We start from the raw sequence: 27,391 nt of genomic DNA on the forward strand, positions 1-27,391 counted from the left end.
TTCCCTTTGCTTCTCCTTTACTGAGCCAACTCCTACTCATTCTTCAACATCCAAATTAAATATTTCCTCTGTGAAATGATCCTGAACTCTGTCTCCTGAGTGCAACCTATTCCTTACTTTTTCAGATTAAAACGTGTTGTAATTTTGTGCTTTTACTTATGTGTTCCAAAAACTCTATTTCTTACAGTACAAGTTAACATATACTTTTTGCATACACCTGCATATACTAAAATGTCTGTTAGATAAAACTTTTTGGATACATATATACTGAGTGAATAGATGGATGAAAGAATTAATAACTTTACAAACTGAATACAGTAGATTAGGCAATTTCTAAGGAAGCTTCCAGGTTCATGATTCTTTCCCCAAATATGCATAAAGAGTAATGATTTCAGTTGCAATACAGATTTGTTCAACAATATATATTGAGGAAATCAGTAATGTAAAAGGTGAATTACTTTAATTTTAATTTTATATAATATATATATATTGATGGGTACATATACTATATTTATTTATTGATATGTTGATATATTAAGGGACATGTGATTCTGTATATCCCTTGGAGAAAATTGCTCTTAATAGGCATGCTAATTTACTTCCTTATGTTTTATAACATCAAAATAAAATCATCAGTTCCCCATTTTACAAGACTTTCTCAGCATGAATAATTTTAAACTCACTGACAAGACTTTTTAGTCATAAATTTACAGTATCAATTCAGTGTTTTTGTAGAATAATGCCATAATGTTTCTGATTTAGAAAGCAGAAATACAACTTGCTTTTATCATTGTTGAGTGCATTGTATTATTCATAACAAGTGCAAATGACATTTTAAAATTAATGTTAAGAGAAAAGGCACTTAAAATTAATCTTGTCAACAGTGTTTAGTTTTGGAAATGAAAACTAAGTCAACTTACTTCCTTTCCCTAGAAGTGCTGCCACTGTTGTGACATTGTGTTTCATTTTGTAACCCATCTGCTACTTAGGCCAGATATGCATTTTCTGGATGCAATCTGTTGGTTTCCAATGGTTTACTACATGGTGGGCTCTATTGACAAGTAGGTGACAAAATCTTTGGCACACTAACTAGTGTGGTGTCCTGTGGTTTGTCATGTGCTGCACCCTGTGTTGCATGATGAGTGTAATTTGCCATTTCAGTGTTGAAAATATGATGTATATTGCATGTGGAGCTTATGTTCTCGTGTTATACATCTTGCATTCAAACTTCCTAAGCAGTAATCTGTTGTTGAATTAAAACAAATCTTGCTGCATGTCAATTTTGTTCCCTTTCTAAAGCTATTCCAGTTTTGTGTCATCTATAGCAGTAACTTTATTACTGTTAACATCTTTGTAGAGAAAACCTAGAATTTCAACATTGTGATGCATTGGTATGATTATCGTAACTTCTGGAAACCTTCAAAATAATTTGGAAATGCTCATTTTAAATCAGATTTATTAATTGGAGCATTTCCTTGACAGTCTATTCTGGTAACATATTAGTGTCTTCCAAAAATTTTTTAATTAAAGGTCAAATGTGTGCAATGCTTCAGTTTTAAAATACAAATTGTTATATGCATAAACATGACATAATAACAAATACAAAAACTAAAAGATCAGAAAACTAGTATGCTTATAAAATGTCTTAATTTTCCATTCTAAAAAAAATCAGCCCAGAGCATTCCAAATAAAATACTAAAAGTTATCCACTGAGAACTTTCATGCTTACATTTCATCTTGTAGATGCTGAAAAAATGAAACTTTGTAACTTTGACAGTGTTTATTCGCTGTGGACACATTAAAGGCCAAACAGATAACGTATATTTAGCTTCCATTCTACATTAATATAATTTACGTTATCAGTTGCATAATACTAACCAACTAACTAAAATGTAGATGTACTAAAACTATTATTTAAATCCATGAAAGTGAAATCAATCCATATTTTATCAATAATAATGTTTCTTTGTTGTGAGGGTATTCTATTAAAATTCATTAGAACATTATATTTAAAAGATATAAAATAAACCTCTCATCTGTCTTTTTTGATGTAGACTATATAATGAATTCTCTGTCTATAAAAGTATTTACGGGGAGGAAAAGAAGAATGGAAAGGATAAAATTCCTAGGATTAGAGATGAAACAGGATTGGCTACAAGTTGCTAATTATTGAAGCTGGGTGATTGGTACAGGAGGTTCAGTATAGTATTCTCTTCTGCTTATGTTTGAAATTTTCCTTAAACATAAATAAGCAAAGAAAACTATGAATGAATTAGAACACACTCACAAACATTCACCTATATTCATTCCTTCACATTCTAGTTCTCTTCGAAAAGGAAGTCAGAGAAAGGTAGAAAGAGAGGCAATGTCAGTTAGATTATCTGTAACCGTTTTTCATCCATGTTGACTTTTTTCTTGGGCCGCCATCTGGTGACCAAACTGTGTAAAGCAAGAGTGCTAAAGAAAAAATGGGCAGTGGCTTTGTAGATAAGATAGTGGGGAGAAATTATGATAGACACAGAATTATAAGAATAAATCGGTAGCCAAATAAAAAAAGGAAAGAAAGAATACAGTACAATATTAAATGACTATAAATAATTTAAAGTTAAAACATGAAGAACAAAAAAGTTTCTATGTGGTTCAGAAATGCCATTCCAATTTTATATATTTTCTATAGGTTCTATAGATTTCTTTAGAATTAAACTCATATTTAATAATAATTACTAAAATCATTTGCCAAAGTTATATGTCAACTACAACGGCCAATATTTTGAGTATGGAATTAACTGATATATACAGGTTTAGGTAGTTAGTGACTATTTAGTACAGGAATTCTCATAGTTAAGTTTTTTGTTAAGTCTCAACTTCATTGATTTATTGCTGATGAAATATTCATTTTTTATTATCACTTCTATTTGTGTATCTTTTTTCAGTCACGCTTACCTTCTACCACCTTATCTTTCCCTTTTCCTATATAAACAATTATAATTTTTTAATCAGGGAAGTAAAGATTGTAAGAAATGAAATATGAGAATGTGGATTACCACTATAATAAGGTCGGTTGAAGACATAAGATTTAGGCATCATTTTTATGGTACATAAGGGACCATATCACATTCATTTTCCACCTACTTCTTTCTCTTTAAAAAATGTATTTTAATAGATGTAAGAACAATTATGAATTTCCTAGATAAAAGGAACACCCTAGTAAAGTATTCGCAGAGATTTAAACTTGGTCATCATATTGATTGGATGTTATGGTCCTGGCCCCTCTCACCATAGGAAATTTATTTGGAATAATATTCTGTTTCCACAGTTTTAGCCATAAAATCCCTGCCACAGAACACTGTGCCTGATTCAAGTGAAATATTTTTTTCTGGACTACTCCTGGGGATCTTGGACTCAAAGCTTTGGTAATATTCTCTCACCATATAACAGAGTAAGAAATTCTGCCTCTTGCCTTCCCATAAAAGGAAAATTCCCTCTAGTGAATTAGTGAGATGACTAATTCAAGTGATCATGCACTTGGAGAAGATCGTTGGGGAACTGACTCTTTCATTTAAGAAACTAAAAAGAGCTACTGTTCTTTAAGTTTTACACTTCTCATTTTAAATCAAAAGATGTAGAAATCAATTCGCCTAATTCTTCTTATCTATCTTCAATCAGTTCTGAACCTAGAATACTCTTGCATTCATTCAAGTTTTGATACAATCTCCCTTATCCAGTTCAGTCCAATTTTTGTAGTTTGTATGAAGCAAAGTCAATGAGATAACGGTTTTCTTAATTCAGCTTTTATGGTAACATTGTTTTTAAATTCAGTGCTAAGTAAAATTTTTATCAGTGATAGAGGAGAAGACTGACTCTGTGGTAACTCATAGGAACTTGTGTCCTAGTTTAGCAATTATTTCCTGCAACCAACAAAATTAGTTCATTCAATCACTTGCTCAAAAGTGGCTAAAAGGTAGGCTTGAATGCAACCGATATTTATGTATTTTACGTGCTCTTGGCTGTGTAGAACCAATCTATAACACATAGCTTTACACAGATAAATAATAGACATTTAAAAATAAGTATTTTTAATAAATATATTTCCTTATTAGGCTTGACCATCTAAATTAATATGTGTTCATTTCTATTCTTATCAAAAGTGCCTCAGGGATAAAAAATGTGAATGTCGTGTCTTTGAAATAATGTGCTAATCGTAAAAACAAGGTTCTAACGTGTTCTAATTCTATTTGATTGTAAAATGGGTGTTTCCATGTTTTATTTATAAAATTAATAAGTATTATTAAATAAAGATCCTTAATGCATGTGCTTTGAAATGGTTGAGATCTAATGAAACATAAAGAAACCCCAAATACAATTTACTTCATATCAGTAGAGAATATTATCTTATATTAGTTCCCATAATATCTGCCAGTGTCCACTCTGTGAAAGCCACGTATAAGGGCAACCTATACGCCTATAAGCGCAGGGGTGTAAGCAAGTTTTAGCACCATCCTAGTACTGAGCTTTATTGAAAGTTCATTTTTCTCTGTTGGTTTTTATCAAAGTCTAGACGATTTACTCAGGTGTGGAGTGACTTTCGCTGCCAACATGGTGGTTGTGGACAAAGAAAGCACCATGAGTGCCGAGGAAGACTACATGGCAGATGCCAAAACGATTGTAAACGTGCAGACCCTTTTCAGGTAAATGTCTGGGTAACCCAGCCCTTAAACATCTGTGAAATGTATGACTGTGACTCTGTGTATAAAGAATGAACATGAGACATTTACACTGCAGTTATGTTTTTTCATTTCATCATAAAAAATACTTATTTAGGACCTAATGTATGGCTGGTACTGTGTGAAGTTTAATTTTTAACACCAGGTCAGCAGTTCTTTTAAAAATAAAAAGAATAATGCATTTGTTTTCTCGTATAGTTTAAGAAATTCTAAAAAACTGTGTGCAGTAGCAGTCATGATTTTTGCCAAACCACACATGTTTAATTTTGGTTTTATGCCCAGCAGTGGCCAAAGGTATGCATTTACATACTGAGTAACCAGGAAGAAAAGATTGCAAGGCTAATATACCCATGTTAGGAGGCAAGTCACAATGTTATCTTCACTTCCTCACGAAAGACACTTCCTGTCTTTCAATAATTAAACCCATCCGGGTAGGAATTCCCATTATGGTCATCTTTGCATAAGAATGAGCAATACTGACCAGAGAAAAGTTCATGCTGTGAGCAAAGTCAAAATTGCCAATAAATCAAGACATCAGCGTCACTTGGAATGATTCTTCCTAAAATCATCTTAAAGTTTAAATAACTAAAAGATCATTATTTCAGTTTTATGAATTTTGCAGAAGTCTAAGGGAAATATCTGAGCTACCCAATTACGAAAGTAAATAAAGCAATCTGAACTCTATCTTTATCTCCCCTCACTTCATACCTTTGTATTGTAGCAAACCATATATTGAGGATAATTATCTGTTTATAGTTTGAGGCCAGAATTCAGGAGAGAGAGCCAAGATGTGTGTCTCACTTAAGTTGACTATTTATTATATGATCTTAGGCAAATTACTTTCCTTCTCTAAACCTTGATGTCTTACTCACAAGGTTGTTGGAGATTTAAAAACATATAATGCCTGAGTACCTGCCTGGTCATTTTCAATTTCTCAATAAATGTTAGCTACTATAATTATTAGCCATAGACTTATCACTTACGTGGGGCAGAGTGGAAAAGCTACAGACCTTGGAACAATATAGCAACAAACTTCATCTGACATGATCTCTATCCCAGAGGTTCCCGCAGAAAATTACTGTGACTTAGAGTGTGTTTCTTAACCTCATTGAAATTCAGTTTCCCTCATCTATAAAATGCATGTGGAGAATAATTAACCCTTCTTACATTGTCAGTGTGAGGACAGGAGATCAGGTACGTAAAGAATCTGTCACAGCAATTGGAAAAATCTACCCTAACTTGCATTAGAACCTCCCCCTGTTCCAGAAGGAGTAATACACCCTCTAAAGTTACTGTCATGGGCAGTTCATTTAGAATATAGCTAACTAGTCATTGAGCTATGTAAATGGTACATTTAAAGGTAGCATAGCACATGTTGAAAATATGACATATATATATAAGCATTCTTTTTTCTCTAGAGAATGAAAAAGGAAACCACAGGGTAGAAAATGAATTCAGATGGATGAGATTTATAGCCAATGAATAAAGTAAAATCATACTTTTTGATTCCATGCTTGGCAAAAGCTAATTATAGTTTTAACAGGAGAGGGTCCTGGTCTTTTTGATTAAACATGCCATTTTAATTTTCAGCTTATTGTGAGTTTATTTCTCTTATGGTGACAGTTCTATTGATTTGACATATTCTCTGAATGAATTATTTTTATTTCAAGAGAATAATAAACCCCCATCTTACTGAGAGGTGCAAAGGCTCTAATTAATCTTTTTCCATGAACTAGCTGACCAGAATAACTAAGGGCAGCTGCACACATGGTTGCTGATGGTGGGAAGGTTGCCTTCCCTGAGTACCTGGTGGGGGAGACATCACATATTGGAAGAATGACTGGATGACTGAATGAGTGATTTTGGATCTTTTCACTATTAAGTTTACCTATCTTCAGCAGAATATTTTAGAAATTATGCGATTTGTATGGCTCATAAAAACATCTAGACTGAATGGTTTCAAGGAGAAATTTGAAAAGAACTATGAGATACCCAAATTTTGTTCTCTCTTCTCCTGTGCCCGTAAAGGCATTATCATTTTTCTAGGTACATAACAATATTTTTCAGGAGAAAAAAATTATGATAGACCCACAGACATAGAAAACAAACTTATGGTTACCAAGGGGGAAAAGGAGGGGAGGGATAAATTATGAGATTGGGATTAACATATACACATGACTATATATAAAATAGATAACCAACAAGGACTTACTGTATAGCACAGGGAACTCTACTCAATATTTTGTAATAACCTATAAGGGAAAAGAGTCTGAAAAAGAACAGATATATATATATATATATAGGTATGTGTAACTGAATCACTGTGGTGTACACCTGAAACTAATACAACATTGTGAATCAACTATACTTCAATTAGAAAAAATATCCAATTAAAATAGACTTTAAAAAAAATCTACGAAACTTTTTTATGGAGTGATTCATCAGCTGTTAATCTAGGCATGCTAAACTAGGCTAGTCTTACATAATAAAAGAGTCAGATACCAGTGGGTCCCTATGGTATATGGAATACCATTTATGTAGATAAATGACCCAAATCGTACAGACTTGGTAGTTTCATTTTATCAGTGCAGTCAGTCAGATATCACCCTTGAGGTCACTCTGCCACATTCCTTGAAGGTTTCGTTTCTTGATTCACTGTGACTCTTGCCAACCCTGCTTCTACCATAATTCTTGATGTTTTCAAAAATCCTACCCAGATGGTCCTTTCGATGTCTGACCTTAGCCACCTATTCTCATGGTCATTAGAGTACCAATTATTCCCCCTCCATATTCTGAATTTCATTCAACTGTCTGAGCACTACTACTTATTTTCTACCTCATTGCTCTTCCCATATCCCCCACTCCAAACAGTCCTTTTCTACTGGAATCTACTGTCCACTGATTCTACTGTCCTTAGTCACCTGAGGGCTCTTCTTCCCTCTTTACCCAGATTAAACTCCAAGATCAGTCATGACAAACGGTCCTGTGCTGAAACCCTAAACAGCCAATTACTGATTTTCTACTATGGGCTGACACAGATCTCAACTCTGTTTCCCTTTTCTGTCTTCCTCCTACTCCCAGTTTTCTGTCCTTTCAGATTTTCTACCCACCAGCTTGCATGAAATTTCCTAGAGGCAGATGAAAGCACTGCAGAGAGAGGATCCAGTTACTCTTATGAGTAAACATCAGGCACCCAGAAGTCCAGTCACAGTGGGTGGATAGCAGACTATTTATTTAGGATAAAAGCCTAGGGCCCCATCTCCAAGGGAACTAGATTCTTACACATCGAGTATGCAAGAGTAAATAGTGTTAAACATGATTAAAGAACACGATTTAGGTAATACAAACAAACTTTAACACTTCATGAAGTGGACAGTCTCCATTCCCAAGGGTCCCGAGAACTCCAAACTGGGGTGAGAGGCAGAAAGTTTTTATAGCTTAAAGAATAAGAAACGAGGAAGAGAAAAAAATAGAAAATGAATAAGGATCAGGGAAATAAGTACAGAGCCCAGAGCTGGCTTGGCATTTGGGGGTTGGCTGACTGACTATAATCTATTTCTGGTCAAGTGGGACATTTACAGGAACAGGAAAGTTTAGGTTTTGGTTTGCTGATGTGGCACCCAGGGCAGGAGCCACTCCATCTTGGGCCTAGAAATTATTTCAACAACAGTATGTCTAAAAGATCTCAGCCAATCCTTGCATCTTTATGACCATCATTCATTTCCTCAAACGAGAGCCAGTTTCTCATTGGTTAACTAGTAGGGCTGGGGTGTTGATAGAAGTATGGCTAACAGAAACCATTTCAATTCTGGGATGTGTACTCTGATTAAAAGAACAAACTGTGCCACCCTGGGTGGTGAAATAGAATGCTTAGCTGCACCAGGAGTTTCTCTTAAACCAAACCTTGAACCTATCACACTGTTTATGCTGAAGCATTTTAACGTAAAGTTTGAACTATCTTAAGAGTCATGCAGCTGGTATTGATGGCGCTTGGGATTTAAATCAGAAGAGTCCCAAAGTCTAACATCAAGTTCATTTTAATCTAGGCAGCCTGAATGTGCCCACACTATTGCATCATCCTGCCAAGCAAGGTTGTTGAAAGGACTAAGTAAGATGATTTCTGAAAAGCACTCAGCAGCGCCTGGCACATAATAGGCAGATAATAATCGGCAGTGTCCTCAAGTTGCAGTTTCTAAAATATCGTGATCATGAAAATGTGTAAGCAGACATCATGGTTACTTAATAGTTAGAAAATTTGGACAAGAATTTAGATGCAATATTTTCTTTGGCTTATTTATTTCTAAGAGACAATCAAATCTTGTGATCTCTGTAGTATCTGGATGGTACTAGGCAAATAAAGAGTACTGTATACTGTTACTTTATATGGGGTGATGCTATATTTTATGCTAACATTTCTGACTGTTTAGCCGTTTGGGCCATGCCATTTTAACTTGATTATTTTGACATTCTGTTTGGATGTGGGGTTTTTTGACTTTTACATTTTTTGCTTCTAAAACTGTGAAGGAGTATGTTAGAAAAGTCTTCAATCTGTGCTTATATTAGAGCCCAGGAGGCAAGAATGAGATGGAATTCAATTATGAAAAGAAAGTAAGAGTGCTCTAGTTCACAACCTGCTGATGTAACTGGTATGACCAGTCTGGAATAAGGTTAAATTTGTCATTCAGAAGCTCAAATTGATCTCTTGAGCCCCTACCTGCCCAGCTTACTAGGACACACAGCTTCACTCTCTTCTCCCCGGATTGTCCAAGGACCTTCAAAGTTAGTCCCAAAAGACCAAAGGCAAACAGGAGAAGCTCCTTAATTCACTGGCAGTGTTTATGTGTGTGGGAGGTGGAGAGGGGAGGAGGAGTTAGGGGAGCCTTGGGGACATGGGGAGAATTCCTTTCCATCTGGAATTGCATCTGTGACATAGTTTTGTGATTGAAAACTGACAACACAGTTTAATCTGTCTTCATCCACATTGTGTGGCAATTCCCTATTTGCTGGTTTGGCCCCAGAGAACCTACCCAGGAAGTGATTCATCTTTAACATCCAAAGCCTAGAGCATGGTGTCCAGAGTTTTAACACTCGTTTAGTGTTAAAGCAGCACCCATAAAGCAGCAAACTTCCTCTGGGATGACCTCTAGCCCAGGGGTTCCAGACCCCCCGAGTAAGGGAGTGGCTCCACTACTTTGCTCAGAAGAGACTGTGAATCCTTCGCAGCTGGCCCACCATCTCCCCCAGAGAGCATTTCAGAGCACAGAAGACATTAGCAGATAAGGTCTTTTTCAGGTTAGATCCTGTTAAAATTTCTCTCCTACCTGTCTAAGTACCTTTCCTTACATTTCTAAGAGAAACACTCAAGTGAGTCTTCCTAGCACAAAGATCCCCTGTCTGATTTCCAAATTAAAAGAAAAGCAGGTCCTCACTTTCAAATTTAAGTTTCTCTTGCCAAAGGTTTACCTAACAAGGCACTCGATACATTTGGAATATATTGAACGTTTTCACATTTTTATGAACGAATATTATTATCTAAATTAAATTTAAATAGGCACATCAAAATGTGCCTTGAATGAAAAGCAACCACTTCAAATGCCCAAGACATTTTGGGGTAGGAAGTTTTGCTCTACTATCCAAGGAAAGTATAAAGCAAGTCATTTAAGGACTTAGCTAGAGGATTATAAATTTGGCAACTACTGAAAGAAAATAGAAGAATATATGTGATCGAGTCCAGTGGGTGAAGGAATGCCTCTCCCTGAGGAACTGGTCTTTTACTAAAAAGATAAAGGCAGTAAGTGGGCTTAAAAGATGAACAAAGCATTCCACAGGGGGGCAGCAAATACCAAGGCTCTAGGTACTAAACATCCAAGGACTTGGAGCAGAGCCAGAGGAAGGTACGCCAGAGGCTGAGATGGAAACCAGCAGCCAGACTATTCATGGCTTTGAAGAACACTTCAGTAAGTTGCCCTTTATTTTAAGAATAACAGGAAATCATTGAAAGATAGGAAAGTTTAAAATATTATTTTAGCTACAGTGTGAAGAATGGCTTGGGGAAAAGTGAGAGTGGGTGAAAACCGACCAGTTAGAAGACTTTTGAATTGCAAGGACTCTAAGAGCATAAATGTTGAGTTAAAAATAAAAATAAAAAAGGAATATCTTCTCTAGCTTGGCAAAATAGTCATAGTCTTACTGAAGAAATAACAAACATAGGCACTTGGGAAATGATGTAATTCAAAACATTGATACCGAATACATATCAACGCAAGAGTGATTTTTTATACAGTGCAAAAATTTTAATATTTTGTTTGGTTTACATGGATTAAAATTTTAAATGCAGGAGATATCTGATATTTATTATACTGTCATTTATTACTACTACCCCAGACTCAGATCTAAAGTGTTTTGAAAACATTTGTGAAAAAGTATGTTCATGTTTGTTTTAGTGCCAATATTCAATCATAGTCTAAAACTGGGGTCTCATGCATCTAAGTGTGTTTCTATACCTTTCATAATAATATACACCCTTTGTTATTCAGAAACATCATTCCCAGCCACCACAGATCAAAATTTATAGTGTAACACACTAGCTCACTAAGTAATATTTTTATTAAAATATTGTAAACAGTTTTCAGATTTGTATGTTCTGATGTTTGTTTTGCTTTAATATATACATGCAGCTAGTCTCAGAGTTCTCCCAGTCTCTGAAATGGAGTATATGGTATGGTTTTCATCTTTGTGTTGGTTAACATACCTGGGCATGTCAAAATTATTCATTAAATGAATTAATTCAAGCAGATGACGATTCCATAGATATTTTACACAATTATACTTACATCACCAAGTAAATTGGCCCATCAAAATGTGTCTTGAATAAAAAACAACCATTTCAACTGCCAAAGACATTTTGGGATAGCAAGTTTTGCTCCAATGTACAAGGAAAGTATTAAACAAGTCATTTAAAACTTAAACTAGAGAATTAACTAGAGAAGTAATTGTAGAACAATTTAAAATAGAACAAACTACGTTATTTTCAATTACTATATTGCTTTATGATGATCCTAGTACCTAGGGAAAAGAGACTTATGATGTCATTTAATTCTAAAATGTTATATATTCAAAATGTATTTAGGTCATATTAAGGCTCAGAAATAGATGTACAGTATTAGTATTTTAAAGCTATATAATTAAATCTATTAGACAACCAAATTTGCAAATATAAAGTATTATAATTGAATACAAGTAATATTTTATAGATACGAAGGGCACTACAATAAAATATTTCATTATTTAAGTATTATTTAGTTCTAGATTTTCACTAGGTGGCAGACTTAGTGCAGTTTCTCAGTTTAAACTAACATAAATGGTGTAGGTTCAATTATATAGAACAGAAATGGCACATCACATAAATTTTGTTGTCCTATCTAATTTCAGCTCTAGAAGTCACTTAAATACAATGACTAGATCACTCAATCATTTTATTACTGACTCTTACTAAGACCTCAAATACATCTGGCTACCTATATATATATATTTCTGTTTGGTGTAATGTGTTAGTAAAGGATTATAAACAAAAGAATTCAAGTGGTCACAAATTTGTCTAAAGTTAGAAAAATAATATATGTGAAAGATAAAAGCCATATTTCTCAAAGAAAATAAAAATTTCCAAAAGATGAGATACATTTTTCATTTGTTTACTCTTTGTTTCCTCAGAAATTCCTTCTCTGGCCATATATCTCAGTACCTTCCAAGATGTTCCTCACAAGCTATCCATTCACTAGCATCTTAAAGCTATTTAATTTGTGAACCACAGATTTCAGTCAGCCACATTTATCATCCTGAGAAAAATACGTACATCCTTATAATTTATGAATTTTTTGCAGTTTCCTCTATTAGATCATAAGAGTCTAATCTAAAGGCAGGAATTTCACGTTCTACTTCTTTTTTATCTCCTGGAGACCAAAGCTCTCCAACAGCAAACAAACACTTGATATTTATTTGCTAAATTAGATACTAAATCTTGTCCTCAGTAAATTGAAACAACAATAATGAAGTTATGATCTAACAACTACTATTTCCGGGTAGATACAGAAGTAGAGATTACAAAAGTTTAAAATAGAGTTGACTTGTAATATCTGAAACTCCAACATGTTGCTAGATATTCTTAATAACTTACTATTTTATTTGGGTCATTTGAGTTTCCTTTCCTACCTACCTATTTATTAAAATAGGGAGGGGGGCAGGTTCGTGTTCTAGACCCTGACTGTTTGTGTGTGACCCAGGCTCTGCCACCTACTAGAATGTTACCTGGAACGTTTTATTTGGTTTTTCTGGGCCTCAGTTTCTTCGACTGTAAGCTAATAATTGTAAGTAAATCATAGAGTAGTTTTTGGAATTTGAAGAAATAGTAAGTGACTCTCTCAATTTCCTAAACAAGTTGGAAACTATCGAGACCCAAAGAAGTCAGGCAGTTGGGGATCCCATGTTAGGCAGAACTGTGTAGCGTTGGTGCCTGGCGGTAGTGGAGAAACGTGGTCAGGAGCCCTGCTAGACAACCACTGGGCCTGCCCTGTAGGGCTGGGCTCACTTCATGGCCTGGCTCAGACCAGCACACACCCAGAGATACTGGAAAGACAGAGTCAGGAGTGAGCCGTATGTCCCCAACTCCTCCCAGAGAACAGGGGGTGCAGCTCTAAGAATAATGCTCTGTCAATTATAGATATTATCGGGTTTTGGACCTTACTTTAACCTTCCAAAAGATAAAAAAAGAACAAAAAAGTGAAAAGACAAAGAGAAAACCCTCAGGTCAGTTAATTTTCCTTTTTAGAAGCTCAGATCATGAATATGGCATTTATTCTCTAAATGAGACTACATGCTTTATCTTCATTGGTCCATGTTGCTACTCTTATTTATTCATTTTAGTTTCTGTTGTGACAGCCGATTGACACACCATATCATGGTAATTATCTTTAGAGACATTGTTCTTTTAAGATATTTCTTAAGTGAATAACGTTTGAAACTTCCAGATGGTACGAGATTTGTCATTTCTTAGGCTTACCAGATGAAGTTGCACCAGCCCAAAAGTCAATTGATATTTTTTTCTATCAGGCCACTCTTCTAATTTTTCAAAAGTTTCTGAGAAAATGAACTTTTAATCAAACGTGCTACCATTGGGGACTTTGAGCGAGAATAGAGCTTCTAAAAGAAAGTCCTGAGGAATACAGATTGTATGGTGTTTCTCCATAAACTAATCTAGTTAAATCATACACCTTCTTCATCAAGATTTAATCCACTAAACCAAAAATACACAAATCAGAACTGCGAGATGTGTTTATTGTAACAAAGAATTATCAATTAGAGGAATATAATGGGTACTACTAGGACACTAGGAGGGAAACTTTGCCTTTCTGGCTGCTGTGCTTTAGTAGGAGGGCTGAGGTGTGGATGAAACCAACCAGAGTTTAGTGCAAGATGCAGTGTAATAAGCAGTATTACAAATAAACCATATACCAGGAGCCACTGTGGATTCTGACTTTTAGCAATGGTACAGCTTCATCGCAATGAGATTTGATAAGAACTGTAAATAATTGTCGAGATTCCAAATATAGAGGTGGAGGAGGAAAGTAAGGAGGGAGGAAACTACATTTCAAGCAGAAATAGCAACAGGAGAAAAAAAAAAGTTAAGAAAACAGTAATACCACCACAACTAAGGAACAGGACCTGTTATGTGTCAGACACTGTGCTAAGTCTTTCACAAACTGTATCTCTAAGTTTCATACCACCTCTCCTGTACAGAATCTGAGGTTTAGTGTTTCCTTAATCAACTCAAGGTAACAGAACTATTGTAAACCGTGATGAACTGCACAAATAAAATTATACTTTTAACATTAAAAGTCAACAAAAGAAATTATGTTCTGATTGTTCTTTTGCTGATATTATTTCAATCCAACTTATTACAAGTTACCTGTTGTACTTAAAGTACAATAATATTTGCTCTCAAAATGGAGATGAGGCCGTGTGGCTATATTTGTTCCTCTGAAGAGTGGATCTCATGAAACACCTGATGATTACCGTAGTTTTCAAAGGCTTTGATTAGGTAAGTCTCGATACCGGTCCAGCAATGTAACCAAGAGGGCACATACAGTTTTCACAGATAACTCTGCAATATAGCATTTTAAAGCGTTTTTTAGGTCTTAACTGATAGGGTGACTAAGCCCCCTGGAAACTGACCTGAGGGCCCCTCAGGGAAGGCCCAGCAAGCCTGCAGGCAGGCCCTCACTCCCTGGGAGGAGGGAGAGGGTCTAGCAAACCATCCATCAGCTTGAGGGAGTTAGAGCCGAGGAAAGGGGTGAGCACATCCGTCTTTCTGGAGTTCAGAGTCAGGGCTCCCAGCTTCCTCTCTAAGACTCCAAGCCAGGCGCTCAGGCAGATGGAGTAACAGTGCCTTCACTCCTGGACCCCGCAGATAGTGCGAGATCAGCTGGAGACGCTGATTTGTTTCTGAGCCACGAACCAGATGTTTCTGGCCAGCATATTTCAGTCAGTTCTCATGCCTGAGTTCAAGGCATGGGATCAGCTACTGGTAGGAATTTGAAGTGGCCATAACTGGGTTTGAAGACATATTGTATGGAGAGCAAAGCTGATTATCACGTGACGTGGCTGCCACAGAGAATCTCAAAATATTTGAGCCAGGAGAGCTACCAGTGACCACAGACACCAGCTAGAGATCAGATCACCAAGCACAGCGACGATAAGAAGGTGTTTGCTGTGGTTTTATTTTGCCCGGTTTTTCTGGGGCGGGGGGAGAAATCATGCGTGTGCATGGGTGTGTGTGCGTGTGCACACGTGTGTGTTTTTGAGGGAGAGGAGGTAAATGGAAAGAACGCTAATGCAAAACTCTGGGCAAGTGGGAAGTCTCAGGATCCTTCTAGAACAACACCGTCAGTTGAGCCGTGACCTCAATTCATTACAATGAGTTGTTATTTCAGTTAAAATAGTTGCTCTTCTTGGAAGTTCATTGTAGCAGGATTTGGCATTTAAAAGCACATACTATGAGAACAGGGAACCATAGAAGATCAAAGAACTCAATTATGGACAATAAGCTCATCATAGGAAATTTTTGCCAATCCGGATATTCATCTTACAAATTTCTATTTCAATATTATCCATGAGGTAACTTCTTCAATCAGCTTTATGAATTCGTGGCGAGAAAATGCCTAATAAAAGCCAAATTCCTGAATTTTTTTTTCTTATGGCGCTAAAATGTTGGTTAAAATATTCTTCGGGAAAGAGGGTTTCATTTTTCTTGCATTGCACAGAACAGTTGATGTGGCATGACCTGCTCTTATAATTGCATGTAGTTTTATGCCTACAGCTAGGTATCACTCACTCATAAGTATGTTGTTATAAAAAATACCATATTGGATTGTTAGCGTAATGCAAATGTTTCTTTGAAATGCAGGTTGTTTTCCAGTCTCAGTATTATCACAGAGCTCACCCACCCAGCCAACATGAGATTCATGCAATTCAGAGCCAAAGACTGTTACTCCCTTGCTCTTTCAAAGCTGGAAAAGGTAAGAATTCACATCATGAAGTAAGTTGCATTTAACCTTTCGGGTTGAAAGACTATCTCTAAAATTTCTACATGTAGAAAGAAATGCCATGAAATAGTAAAAATAAAAATGCTGTTCTGAATTCCTATATGGGGGCTAAAATCTTAATTTATAATTTTTTAAAAGTATGGATTGATGGATTTGAACCATTTATATCACAAGTGAACATGATGGAGGTATCTCGTTCCATCATCATTAATCATAAGTTGAAAGCATGATATATGAAAGAATTAAACGCAACAGGAATATATATACTCACTTATAATGTCCATTATTGATAATATCACGAGTGCTATGTCAAGACATCTATATTTATATAGGAATTTGCAGTTTTCATAAATCCTTAAAGTCCTAGAAAACTTGTAGGCTTTGTTGAAAGTCAGTTCCCAAAGGAGATAATATGAGACACAAGCTCACAATCTGAGACAAAGCCAAGTTTATTGCTTACATAAGGGAGGCTGTCACCTCAAGAGAGCTTTTTTTTTTTTGGTTTATAAATATTTATTAAAATTGAAAGTTGTTTGCTCTTCTATCCCATGAGCATCCATCCACCTGCCTGTCACCTGTTAAGATGCATGACTGCTGTCATAAATGCCCTTGGAATCTTCAGGATAACAGAACATCTGCCTTTGCTTGAACTCCTTGTTCCTTGCCTTCCTAGCCAACACCTCTCTTCACAACTTTATATAAAAGGTCTCCAAAATTTGTACCCCAAGTGAGCCATCCATGAATAAAAACATATACCTGGGATCCAAAAAAAGTTGGCCTGGACATGTCAAAGACTCAAGTCCACCTAAGAAATAACAGTGGTTTTATAATAGCCAAAGATGAATTTTCTCCCCACAAATCTAAAAAATACCTGCAATCAGATAGAACTAATTAAGACTCAAGAGAGCTTTGTCAATGTCTTGGAGTGGGGAAAGGAAGGTCAAAGTTTATCAAGAATTGGGAATTGTATTTAATGAGGCTCTTTTCAAGTGGGGACTTATTAGGATTGGGAAGAGATGAGAATAACGCTAAGGAAGACAGTGGCGTTATTGCAAAGTCATGTTATGGGGACAGAAAGGTGTGGTTTTCGTTCTCAGTGTCCAGACTGAGTGTGGGGATAAATGGGTTTTGCATTCCAGGCATACTTGATACTAGTGTACTGGGAGAATTCGATGTAAGAGAAAAAAATAAGATCCAATCTTATATGTATGAAAATGTGTTAAATCTATGCCATCTTTATTGTTTATAATAATATTTATAAAATAGGGATGAGGATGGCTTACATTTTTTTTTTGGTTAGTTTTTTTCTTTCACTTCATTTTAGTTTGATTACCTGTTACATCGGGCACTGTCCTGATTCCTGGGTGACGTACTGTTGAGTGAGGTCACTTCTGTATTCTTGTCTGTTGATTTCCATCTTCAACACTGGTCACATACATTGTGTTGGTAGAGCCTTGCCACTGCCCCTTTATAGGCATAGTTACATTGTTGTTAGGCACTGCTTCCAGATGAGGAAACAGAGTTTAAGACAGATTAAATAACTGTTGTGTCCAATACACGGTGAGGCCAAATACACTGAAAAGTCAGAGTTTGGAGCAGGGAAAGGTTTACTGAAGGGCCAAGCAAGGAGAACAGGGCAACACGTGCTCTAAAGACCTGAACTCTCTGATGGTTTTTTGGGAAGACATTTTATAGGCAAAATTGGGGGAGGGGGCTGCAGGGTGTGTTACCCTCCTCTGATTGGTTGGAGGTGGTGTTCCAGGAATCTCAATCATCAACCTTCTCGTTCCAACCAGTCTGGGTCCACGAGCTTATGCTCTGCCTGAAGTTACCATCCTCCACCAGGGTGGGAGCCTTAGTTCCCACAGAACTCAGAGATACGTATGTAAATGTTTTGTACATCCCCCAAGGAGGAACCAGAACCAGGCCCCATTGCTGTACTATTCTTTTCTTTTCTTTCCTTGCCTTTTTTCTTTTCTTTTCCTTTCTTTATTGAAGTATATTTGATATACAATACAGTGATTCACAATTTTTAAAGGTTATACAAACTAGTGAATATAACAAAAAAAAGAAGGAGACTCACAGATATAGAGAACAAGCTAGTGGTTGCCAGTGGGGAGAGGGAAGGAGGGAGGGGCTATATAGGGGTAGGGGATTAAGAGATAGAACCTATAGGTATAAAATAAGTTATAAGGATATATTGGATAACAGGGGGAATATAGCCAGTATTTTATAATAGCTATAAATGGAGCACAATTGCTTCTTTCTGCATTCCCTCACTCCCCTAATTAGTAAGTGAATCTGCCCTTTGGGACTCAGGGAAGGTCTAGGAGGCTGAAAAAAAAAAGGCAGGATCCTGCTCAGTTTCATTGAGTGAGTGCAGTAAGAGAAACTTAAAGCCATTCATGTTTAGAAAGCATCCCTTATGTCACTCTGCTTTAACAACATGGAACGGGTGGGAATCTCAGCTGAATGACTCAGCATCCAAAGGCAAACCCACGGATGGGAATCCAGTGGAACCCGTGCTGGCCTGGTGTGGTACAGTCTCCTCCATGACAAGTGAGGGAGGCTCACCCCATGATGAAGAAGACAGGCTCTACTACTTTGTAGGATTGGAACCTGGATAAATCTATGACACGTTTGTAGCCTTGGGATTTGTCTCTGGAAAATAGTGGTAATAGCCAAATGATAGGGTCATTGCAAAGATCACACCACACAATCTAGTCACAATATTTAGCCCAGTTTTAGCATATAATCAGTACTCAAATAAATAGCCCTAAAATCATAATTATAAATTACTGTTGTCGACATCATCACTAATAAATATTCTATTGTGTGTATTCAGTTTTATTCCAGGTCAGTTGATGTAGTAAGGTCATAACTGTGGAAGATATTTTCATATTGGTAAATGTGTGTGTCTATATTATTGTGTGTCTACTGCATGAGGGAAAAAGAAGAACAAAATGAGATTTTGATCTCTTTGGGGGAATTAATTAAAAATAAAATCTTCATCCAACCTAGAAGTCCTCTTCAGAAATGTAGAAAAGTTTTGTTTGAATAAGCATTAAACCAGACTGTGATATGCATCTCAGCAATCCACTAAAGACATTGCAAAGACAGAAAGACATCTTATCCTTTTATATAGCCAGGCAGATACAGTCATTTACATACATGTTAACTGTCTTGATCCAAAGGAAAAATAAAATGTCTTCTAACTTTGCAGCAAGCAAAAAGTTACAACTTGGAGCCAGGCACCTAGGCTAAGCTCCTAAAGAGAGAGACAGGATACATTACGTTCACATTTCAAAAAGATAGTTCCCAGTGCCCCCCCACCGCCGCGAGAAAGGCATTCCCAGGACACAAAGCTAGCTAGAGGTTATTCAGGCTTTGTATCCATCTCAAAGAGACATGGAAAGGATTTACAATTCCGAGGTTTTTTTAAGGAAACTCTCTAGGAAAAAGAAGTGGGAGAGGGGAGTTTTCTTTCTTTTTTGGCATCAGGGAAATTCATTTTGTTTAGATTTATATTTACCCTTGCATCTTCTAGATATTTCCCAAGAAGAATACAAAAAATCAATACATTACCTAATTATTAGGAACAGAGGAGTTAGGGGAAGTGGAATTGAAACCAATGGTTTGAATGCTATAAAACCATGGAAAATCCTTTTTTAATTCACTTATTATCATTTTTATCCATTGAAATAGGATCGTCACATAGAAACGTTTTAGACTGTTGTGCTATTATGGGTTGAATTAAGTCCCTCCCCCCACCAAAAAAGATGTGTTGGGGTCCTAACCTCCACTACCTCAGAAGGTGACATTATTTGAAGATGGGGTTTTTACAGAGATAAGCAAGTTAAAGAAAGCCATTGGGGTGGACCCTAATCCAAAATGACTGGCATCCTTATAAAAAGGGTAAAGTTGGACACAGAGACAGACACATTTAAAGGGAAGACAGCCATCCACAAGCCAAGGAGAGAGGCCTGGAAGAGACCCTTCACTTACAGTCCTCAGAAGAAACCAAAACTGCCAACACCTTGATTTCAGACTTTGAGCATCCAGAACTGAGAGGCAATAAATTTCTGTTGTTTAAGCCACTCCGTTTGTGATACTTCCTTATGGCAGCCCTGGCAATCTCACACACGTGCCATCAGTGATAATGGTAACTGCTCATTTCTAACCAGTGCTTCTTATCACTTATACATATACAGCTAGCTTACTGTTTAAAGTAATTATCTTCCTATATTTGTATTCTAAGCACAGGGAGGTATTTTTATTATTAGGAAACTGATCTTTGTTTCCAATATTCAAATACATTCCCAATAATATTTTCTAGAGTTACTACTGGCTGAGGAAAAGGCGGATTTTTATTCTTTTGAATGTCATTATGAATATCATTTTATTCTACCTATAATTAGATGCACCTGCACCTTCACGGATGGGGCCTTCACCTTTAGAAACACAATCAAGGCTTTGAATTTGAAACAGACACCAGCTTGGCTGCTTAAGACACTTTTTTTTGTCATGAAGTGGTTGTCATTCAAATTTAAGAAGTGATGGGATTTGCAAGAATGAGTAGGGAAGGCTAGCCTTCACTGAGCCTGGTTGCTGATGTTTTCCTGGTAGACCCTGCATTCTAGTAGATATGTCGTTGCCATTGGTAATAGAAGGAATACTCTTCAGGGTTTCTCTGGAAGCGACAACTCACTGAAGAATAGCCACAATAATAACTTCCTAATGGACCAGATCATCATGCTTTAGTTTGTAATTTTTTCATCTGATCATTCTTTCATTGTTGCTGAGTTGTTTTATTTTCTATTACATTATCTTTCTTGTCCTGGATATTGACATTACCTTACTACTACTGTTTACTCAAAAATAGAGTCGTCCCTCGGTATCCATGGGGGATTGGTTTCAGGACCCCTCCCTTCTAACCACCCCCCCAGTAGGGACCAAAATCTCAGGATGCTCAAGTCCCTTATATAAAAAGGTGTAGTATCTGCGTATCACTTACGCACATCCTGCTGTGTACTTTCAATCATCTCTAGATTACTTATAATACCTAATCCAATGTAAGTTCTATGTAAATAGTTGCCAGTAGGTGGCAAATTCAAGTTTTGCTTTTGGGAACTTTCTGGAATTTTTTTTTCCCCAGTATTTTCAGTCTGTGGTTGGTGGAATTGGCAGGTGTGGAACCTGCAGATACAGAGGACCAACTGTACTTCCCATGTTCAGTCATTGATCATTGGGTCATTGACACGCCTTCTAAAAATCTGATGTAGTGGGCATCAGAAACACAGTATGAGAGCTAAGCAGAGATGGGAAATGTGACGGGTAACAAGGAACCCGAAGAGAGGAAAACAACAATAGAAAAAAAAGAGAAATTTTTTGTCTCATCTCCCTCTAAAGACTTATTTCATTTCTCTTATTTTGATGCATTTCATAGAAATACATTTTATTCATGCTTATGGTGCAATTTGCTTCAAGACTGCTTTTTCAAAATTGCTTTTGAACCTTCTCCTGTGATGATCATAATTACACTTTAGCAATCATATGGTAATTACACATTGATGTAAGAAGCAAGGTAATGAAAAAGTGAGATGAATAATATGGTATAATAAAAAAATAATAATATTTGGTCTCTGTCCATAGTTCCTGACACAGAGCTTCAAAGACTCTTGGAATTTCCTAAGTGATAGGAGTGTCTTCTGTTATTCATACCTTTCAACCATGCCTGATTTTATGTTAACAAGGCAACTCATGGAGGGGCCCCTAGACAGCTTCAGGATGAAGGCTAGTTTCCAGAAAAGCAATGACATGATTAGAAGATTGAAACTTTCAGTACCTCCTCACCTCCCTGCTTCCAGGGAAGGGATAGGGGCTGGAGATTGGGTTTAACCATGTGGTTAATGAGTTAATTCATCATGCCTACATCATGAAACTTTGATAAAACTCTGAAGAATGAGGCTTGAGAGCTTCGTGATTGGTGAACATATTGATGTACCAGGAGGGTGGTGCCCTCAGATTCCATGGAGACAGAAGCTCCTGTGCTCAAGACCCTCCCAGACTTGCCCTGTGTGCCTTTTCATCTGTTGTTCATTTGCATTCTTTATATTAAGATGATAATCATTAAGTATAGCACTTTCACACGTTCTGTGAGCATTCTGGAGAATTATTGAAACTGAGGTTGTTATGGGGAGCCCCAGATTTGTAGCTGGATGGAGAAGAAGTGCTGTTGGTTTGGAGACACCAAGGACTTGGAGATGGTGGCTGAAATGAGAGCAGTCTTGTGGGACTGAGCCCCATAACCTGTGGGGTCTGAGCCAACTCTGAGTAGCGAGCGTCAGAATTGAATTGTAGGACACCCTGTTGGCGTTAGAGAATGAGTGTCAGAATATAAACAGTCATGTCTATAAATCACATATTGCTGTGTAGTCAATGGTAGAGCAAAATAATACACATTGGAGATATATTCTGGGAGAAATAGGCAAGAACATCATTTACTTTTTAACATATTCACCGTCCTAAAGCCAGAAGGCAAAATTTTACATATTCTCAATTTAAATTCAAGCCACTAAATATTCTCTGAGCACCTACTATGAGCCATATGCCTTCCTCAATGCTAGAAGTTATGAATTTGAATAAAACACATAGAATTTGTAATTTGACAGGAGACAGATATATCGGAACAAACAAAAACACATTGCCGTATTCTTTTTTTTTCTGCCCAAACAAGTTGGACTACTTTTTATTCATAATCTAAGTGCTATGATGGCTGAGGGAGAGTTTGGTGCTATCTTCCGGATTCATTAGGAAAATTTCTTATCCAATTTTTAAGAAAATATTTACCTTCCCCCATATTGGTCCAGGAAGAATTTGAGAACGCTAATTGGTTTCTATTGCTTTTAAATGTAGTAAAGCACTGCCTGATCTACTCTAGAGGAGTGATGATATGTAATTTATATGGATAACTATTTTAATGTACAAATGTATCTATTAAGAATGTGCATAGTGAAGTCCAGTGGTTAGGACTCTGCGCTTTCACTGCTGGGGCCTGGGTTCGATACCTGGTCCAGGAAGTAAGATCCTGCAAGCTGCGCAGCTCAGCCAAAAAAAAAGAGAAAAAAAAGAGTGTGCATAGTATTATGATTTCACACAATAGGTTCAAAGTTGTCACAGGCTGAATGTTTATGCCCCCCACCAAAATTCACATGTTTAATCCTTCAACATCCTTTCTTTCTTTATTTCTGAACCCACTTGTCTTTCAGAAGCTTCCACTTTTCCAAATTTCTCAATTCTCAAGAGCATCAGGGCCTTCAAGGGAGAACAGGGTGCAGGAAGCCATTTGTGTGTATTGTTTGTAAAGCACATATTTCTAACTTATAAGTGGCATGGTTGAAGTCCAGTTTTGCCCATCACTCCTAGTGTATGGCTATTGTCTCAGTATAATTACTAGGAGCTCCTGTCAAGATGTCCTGATTTGGATGATTAACTACATAATCACCCTATTTACAAGGCAAGGAGCACTTGTATTTTAGTGTAGGAGGATAATAACATTGCTTAGAAGACCCTGCATTCCTCTCTAAGATAAGGAAGAGGGTCCCCCACACCCCAAACTCCTTCAGCATGAACTTGCCTTGGGTTGACTCAAGGGTTTTATGGGACGTGGGTCTGAGTTAGCCTTGAGTCCTCATAAACAAGGTGGACTCCTTGAGTGTCCATCAAATGCACCCCCTCTAAGCTGCCACTTAGAATGGAACAGTTGTGTGTGTGTGTGTTTGTGTACGTGCGTGTGTGCATGGGTGTAGTGGGAACCTACTCTTTCCAGTAAGAAGAAAAGTGACCATGCAGAGAGAAATGCTCTTTATTTCTTGACTCGCCTCCTCTTTCTGTTTGCTATATAAAGAGAGGAGAAATGAAGGAAAGAGAAAGAGAGTAATTGATTTAAAGCCACCGATGGATGACCCAGGGTCCTCTCTCTCCCCAGTTCCCAAGCACACACTTCAGTGAGAGGCTCTGATAGGAAACCTGTTCTGGAGGAGCCAGCGCATCTCAGAGCTGCTGTGCAGAACCCCTGTGATGGGGTACCTTCTGTAGAGACAAGTCTCTTTCCGAGGAAAGAGGAATCTGTATATTCAGAGGAAGGCTCTGTAAACAGGATACATAAAACCCTAGCAACTCATTGAAGGCTTTGGTATTTTAATATAAGGATTTTCTGTATTTGCATTCAAGAGGCCACTCCCTGGGCAAGCAATTTTGTGAGAGGAAAGGCAGAGTTAGTTTGCCCAGGACCTGAGAATTTGGAAATAGGATTTGAGGATTGTTGGTGAACTAGCGTAGGGTCAGGGAGAAAGAGGGAGGAAAAGAGGGAAAAAAAAGAAGATGTTATGTCAAACAGTGTAAAGAAGGTCAAGTAGGATGAATGGTGAGAAAAGCCAATCGTTGAGAGAATACGGATAGAAACCATTAATTTATGCCAATAAAATTCTTGAATTTTTTTTCACCTCCCACACCGTTCTGCTAAGTCCAACAATTTTATCATCTATTCCATATGGTACTGGATGGACACAGTTTAAAGAAAACACAATTTCTGCCAGAAACAAATTCCTTCTTCCAACAAAAGCATATGTTCATGATAACAAACCAAATGAAAGAAATAGGTAAGACCAAGGGTATTAAAGTGTCTGGCATCTTGTAATACTGATTTGGATTTCTCAGATTTCTTTTAGGTAATTTTAGATAAGTGGTCGTTAGGAAAACAAAATCATCATTGAAACTTCAATTGAATCTAGAATTCTACTAAGGAAGCAAATATGATATGTCTGAAAAAAGGGTATTATATATTTATACTAGAAGCAATCATAGAAATATTTACTATTGTATTTTATAAAACACAATAGTCAAAAGAAATACTAAAGTCAGAGAACTTTATATAACACAAACACTGCAGTTTTTCCATCTTCAAACCTAAAGAACCAAAGTGAGAAGAAGGGGTATTGAGTAAACCTCAAAGTGTTTCCTTCCTCCCTCTTAATATAAATGTTATAAACTTTATGCAACAAATTTTCACTAGATGTAGGCAACTACTATAAGTGGAAAGGATTTATTCATTTGTTCAATAAAATTTCTTTGACTGTGTGCCAGGCATGGTGTTAGGCATTGTCCTGGGACTCACTGAGCTACCTCAGACCAACAGTTAACTAATAAAAAAATAAACAAAGAATTATAGATTTCAGAAGAGCTCTGAAAGTCATAACAGGGTTATATTCAGAAGTAACTGGGGAACGCCTACTTTAAATAAGGTGATAAAGTAAGGTCTCTTTGAGGAGGTGATATTTGAGCTATAATGGTAACACCAGACCAACCCAGTCAAAACTTGGAAGTATCAGTACAGGAAGAAAGCAAGCACTATCAAGTCCACAAGGTGATGCATCATTTGATGTGTTTGAAGAATTACTAGTAAGAGAAGACAGTAAGTGCTTACTCTACGTAATACTTTTAGATGTTTTATCTTGTTTATTTATTATAATGACAATGCAATGTCATCACCAATATGAACCCCATTTCACAGGTGATGAAACAGAGGAACAAGGAGCTTAAGTAACTTGTACAAGATCGTCCAACCAGAAGTGGCAATACTTGACTGGTCACCTTGTGTGTCTGTAGAATCCAAGCTCCAAACCACTGTGTGTTATACTGTCTGTTGGATCCATATTTTTAGCAATTGGACTTTTCTACTAACCTTGAAACTCAAGTCCAAATTAACTTATAGTCTTCTCTTCTTCCACAGTTCCTTTTTTTACAGAAGGGCACCCTTATCCACCCAGTTATCCAGAAATTCGGGTATCATCCTCATCTTCTCTCTACTACCCAATTCAGTCAAAACTCCCCTCAAATTTAATGTCTGATGTATAAATATATTTGAAAAAGATGTTTCTGTAAACCTTCATTTCTCACTAGAATTGCTGCCTTAACACCCTCGTTTTGCTTGGTCTCCCCATGCCACCTCCGCATTTCCAGTCCATTTTCCATATTGTCATCAGGATGACCATTCTAGAAATGTGGTCATATCACTCCTCCTCTTAAAAAATATGTATGTTTTTTCTCATTACACTTAAGATACAATTCAAAATTGTTAACATGATCTCAAAATGGGTTCATTGTATGTCCTGTTTTTCCTGGGACTGTCCCAATTTACACCCTTGTTTTTCAGTGTAATTCTTGATAACATCCTTTTTCCTCTCAAGTGTCCTGGAACTTTAACATCTAATTCCTGGCTCCTATTCCAGTCTCACTTCTGACCTCTTCATCCAGCCCGTACACTCACACTCAGTGCTGTATTCAAACAGAATTGCTTATAGTTCCTCAAGTCTTTTACGCTTTATTCCTTTCCAGCTTCTAGCATATGCTGAACCTTTTGCTTCTAACTTTCTGCTTAACACCTGCCCTTCCCAAATTTACTGGCTAATTTCTACTCATATTTGAGTCTCCACTTAGACATCACTTCTAATTCCGTCTCTCGACTTTTCCACCAGAAGACTAAGGTAGACGCCCTTCCTACGTGCTACCCAAGCATCTGCCCCTGCTTTGTTGCATATTCTCACCCCGGTTTTCTGGGGTTTCCCTATTTGTTATTGGTATCACTCACAGTTTGTGAGTTCTTGTAGGCAAGGAAAGTATCCATATTTGTTTACTAGTGCCTGGTCCATATTCAATGCATAATAATTCTATATTAACAGAATTTATGAGTTCTATACAGGAATTCTGTATGCCTAGCACTAAGGATAATGCCCTATGTAGAGTAGACTTGTCAACACGTATTTGTTATTTGTTAACTGACTAATTTAGTAAATAAATGAATGAGTTAGTGTTTGATTGGAACCTTTAATAATGAATGATTTATAAAATGATACTTATCAATAGGATTCAGATGTGTGGAAAAAGGAAGAGAGTACCTTTCCTTCAGTGTAAGCCCTGAAGGTAAAAGAATATTTCTGTATTTGGAAAATAGTGTATGAACTGGAAAATGTAACTGAACCAAAAATTTTTTTAATTAAATGTGCTGTGTAA

The 27,391-nt window shown here is 36.8% G+C and overlaps 1 protein-coding gene across 5 annotated transcripts in view; it reads left to right on the forward strand.

The window, feature by feature from the left end:
• Positions 1-27,391, forward strand: part of KCNT2 (potassium sodium-activated channel subfamily T member 2) — a 373,164-nt gene that overhangs the window by 287,125 nt on the left and 58,648 nt on the right. For 4 of the 5 annotated variants that reach the window (XM_082425465.1, XM_082425468.1, XM_082425469.1 and 1 more), the window contains 3 exons: positions 990-1,061; positions 4,554-4,688; positions 16,183-16,294. In XM_082425465.1, the coding sequence (XP_082281591.1) occupies positions 990-1,061; positions 4,554-4,688; positions 16,183-16,294 (319 nt within the window). The remainder of the gene's footprint in view (positions 1-989; positions 1,062-4,553; positions 4,689-16,182; positions 16,295-27,391) is intronic. The other variant, XM_082425466.1, reaches the window with a different exon arrangement.

Source organism: Balaenoptera physalus, assembly GCF_965194825.1.
Source record: "Balaenoptera physalus genome assembly, chromosome: 1".
NCBI classification, from domain to species: Eukaryota; Metazoa; Chordata; class Mammalia; order Artiodactyla; family Balaenopteridae; genus Balaenoptera; species Balaenoptera physalus.